The sequence below is a fragment of the Capsicum annuum genome, unplaced genomic scaffold (assembly GCF_002878395.1).
Source record: "Capsicum annuum cultivar UCD-10X-F1 unplaced genomic scaffold, UCD10Xv1.1 ctg59489, whole genome shotgun sequence".
NCBI classification, from domain to species: Eukaryota; Viridiplantae; Streptophyta; class Magnoliopsida; order Solanales; family Solanaceae; genus Capsicum; species Capsicum annuum.
Genome location: NW_025868206.1, coordinates 1 through 3,878, shown reverse-complemented (window position 1 = coordinate 3,878; position 3,878 = coordinate 1). Strand labels below are relative to the sequence as shown.

General features: G+C 30.8%; 1 protein-coding gene across 1 annotated transcript; it reads right to left on the bottom strand.

The window, feature by feature from the left end:
- Window positions 1-2,000: 2,000 nt before the first annotated feature.
- Window positions 2,001-2,402, bottom strand: LOC124893430 (the record flags this gene model as incomplete). Its single annotated transcript, XM_047404435.1, has 1 exon — window positions 2,001-2,402. A coding segment is annotated over one exon (402 nt), but the record flags the coding sequence as incomplete, so codon positions are not given.
- Between the last annotated feature and the right edge of the window lie 1,476 nt (window positions 2,403-3,878).

The window sequence follows — 3,878 nt, the reverse complement described above, 5'->3', positions numbered from 1 at the left end:
ATCTGTTGTATGATTAAATATCATACATGTGGTGTGATGTATAATCACATTTCATACATGTAATGGTAACAGATCATACCTTCATGTTCTTGAAGTATTTAACATATTCTTACCATTTTTAACATATAGCACTTACATATGATATTCTATCACTTGAGAAAATAATCAAAGTTGCAGCAGTATGATACTTATAGATATATGACAACCAGCTGCTTCTTCAAAACATATATCAATAAGACATACGAACGATATTTTTCAGCAATTAAAACAGATCAGATATCCACGCAAGAAGACTACACATAAGTTATTATTATGGCTACAAATGAAATCACTATAACTACTATAATTAATGAATTCTGTATTCCTGCGGAATTACCATGACATATGGTTGATGAGGTATATGTTCATGTTAACTATGGAAAAGAATATCACTGGGTGTTGGGTATAATTGTATTGAAGGGGAGAGTGATACGTGTGTATGACTCATTGTCAACTAAAAGGAAAAGCGAACCACCAATCGAAATACAAAAATTAGCAGTCATGCTGCCTACTTACTTGTCGGATAGTGATTTCTTTGAAAAGACTGAAAGCATTGAATGGTCAACACTTAAAGCGTACGAAGGGAAGTTTGGTCTGCAAACTGGTGAGATTAGTCACAACCCATTTGATGTTGAATACGTTTAAAATATTTCACTGCAAGCGTCTGATAGTTTGTAAGTAGCTTTTATTTTTTTAATTTTAACATGTATAATCATGGTAAATTCATAAATGTATTGGTCTTTCATTTTATTATCAAATCAGGGACTGCGGGATCTTTGTGGCATATGCAGAAATTTTGAGTGAAGGATAGCAAGTGTATTCATGTGAGTTTGAAGCTGCAAGTCAACGTGCACGGTATGCTTTGTTACTATGGCATTACGAAGTGACAAAGACAAAGAAAAGTTATACGAGTGATAATGACGATGCTCCTCGCTCAAGGAATACTTTTCTCCAACCACCTGATGAAAGTGCAATTGTTACTTTAGAGTAGCATCTTCTTAAAACATTCTAATTCATTTTTAAGTTGTTGCTGGTAAACAGTTATATACAGAAATGTTTTTTAAATATTGTTTTTTAGTTTAGATTATATGGATGCTATTTTTTGTTCTAATAGATATTCATGCTTTGAAGACTGTTTTACATTTACATACACTATATTGTGCTGATTCTATATTGTTTGCTAATTAGTCATTTTGCCTAACCTAATATTACTAACAATGTATAGCAAGGAATTACATAATAATGATTTATATATATATAAAACATTGTGTTTTTTTCAGTATGAATATTGTATTATCAGTTAATTATACATTGCGTATGCGTCAAATTATTTTTGATAAATTTATTAGATAACATCATACATGTTGACACTCTTTCATTGATTAATTGAAAACAACTGTAGTATTTAAAAATATTTAAGAAGAATAATACTAGATCGTCAATTGTAAACGTACTTAATGTATCAGCCATTAGACGTACTACTGATAAGAAAAAAAGAATATTTTGTAATATGATACATAATCTTAATGTATAATCCATACTCATACACAAAATAATTTACTTTAAAATTTGCTAGTTCTTATATTTTTTAAATGCTTTTACTTTAACATTAATAGTATATCATACATAATATATATAAGACAGGTTATTGTTAACTGTATTATACATAGTAGATAATCACCTATATCTTCATATTACTACGTTATAATAATGATCAGTAAAGTAACAAAATATGATATTTGAAAACTGTATTAATTGATTATGAAAATGTCAAACATTCATTAATAAGTAAACATTACATAACAATTAAAAACATAAAATAAACTTCAACAAGCAAATCAACAAAAAATAAAATAAAATGATTATTCAATTATAACCAAACTAACAATAAGCATTTAGAACAACAAACTAACATCTTCAACTTTCTTTTGAGAAGAAACCGCACGTCCTACGATTGTGACCTACACTCCGCATTTATCGCAATGATTTGAACTTGCAGTAAGTGATTCACTAGATTTCAAATGTCTTCCTTTCTTTGACCTCCCTGGAGGTCTTTTGTATTTGGATGGAAAAACTTCTTCGGCATCAACAGATTCTGGAATAATCCAATCTTTCATGTCTGGCATAGGAACTATGAGGAGTTCATACGTCTTGACAATGGTGTTTGGCCTGTACAATTCTGAGCAGTAACGTTCATACTCTTTTACATCAACATTTATACTCTTCAAAACGGCAATTGTGTGTGCACATGGTATTTCATCAATTTGATACCGACAACAGTTACACGTAACATGATCAATATCAATAATGTACCTCCTTCCTGATTCATACACACAGTACAAATAACTACCAACTGTCTTTACCTGTTAGAAATGATTAATTTATACAGTTAAAAACATACAACTTAATAACAAATATAAAGGACGTTCAACTATTCTAATACATACCATCATCTACAATAATTTAACCTCATTATCAGTCAATATTTCTAAAAATCTTCTCCCGAGCATTGTGTTTGTATAAGAAATGTTCTTACAATCCCACAAAATAGAATCCTAACTTCTCAAGAAAACCTAAAATAGAAAGTACTTTTGTAATACCCCGGGAAATTTTTTGTTGAAATTTTGTGCGTAAACGTGTTGGGTTCTATCTTCTAGAATGAATTATAAATTTTTCATGTGGAATGTCTTAGATTATGACCCACCATTGCGTAGAGTATCTAATAAGATTTCCAACGATATGTGGATAATCCAAAACGAACACCCGAGCGACGAGTTATGAACATTCCGATCGAACTGTGAATAGTAGTGAACAGTAAAACGTGCAGGAAAAAGTACTGAGGCCTAGCGTATTTTTTCTCCAACTTTAAACGATCATAACTCCTTGTACATAATAATTTGGGTGATCTACTATATATCAACGGAAAGCTCTGCGAGTCCTCTTTCCAATGAAATTGGTTTCATCCAATTTGTCTATTGGAGCAAAAAGTTATGGTCGATCTACTTCAGCCTATCAAAATCGAATTTTTGGGTCAACTTCAAACGATCATAACTCTTCGTACACAATCATCCTCCCTCACCCAAAATTAGTCCAAACCCTATATTAAAGCCTATTAAAAGCATTATATGTTATATTTCATCAAATTCCCTCAAAAAGAAAACCCTAAGCTCCTACATCCAACTTCAAGAACCTCCAAAGTTCATCATTAATTCTGCAAATTTATTCAAGATTCCAAGTTCCTAGTTCAAGAACTTCAAGAACCTCCAAAGTTCACCATTAATTCTGTAAATTTATTCAAGATTCCAAGTTCTTAGTTCAAGAACTCCAAGAACCATCATTCAAAGGCACGATTAACATCTCAAAAACGAGTATCGATCTAAAGTTCATCATTCAAGGTATGTGGGGTTTTTCAACAAGAACTCTCTTTCGTTCTTATGCCCAAAAGTAATTTTCTTTACAAAGGCATGATTTTTATTTGATTTTTACGAATTCGAAGCATGAACCCATATCTTATGATGATTATTATGAAATTTTGATGTTTATGATTTTGAAAGATGAATTTATATGTGTGGAGATATAAAGCATGAATCTTGAACAATATTTATCATGATTTTGATATTTGGGTCATGAATCCCCATTGAAAATTGTATTTTTTTGAGAAAGTGTGTTATAAGTACGTTGATGTTGAATATTTGAGATATTTTGAACTCGAGTGTGAAAGAAATCCACAACGTGGTTGATTTTGATAGATGGGAAGCATGATGGCTCCCGATGTATATATTTATATATTACTGAAATTATTTTGTTGTGGATTGTCTTTGAAATGATCTGAGCTAAGT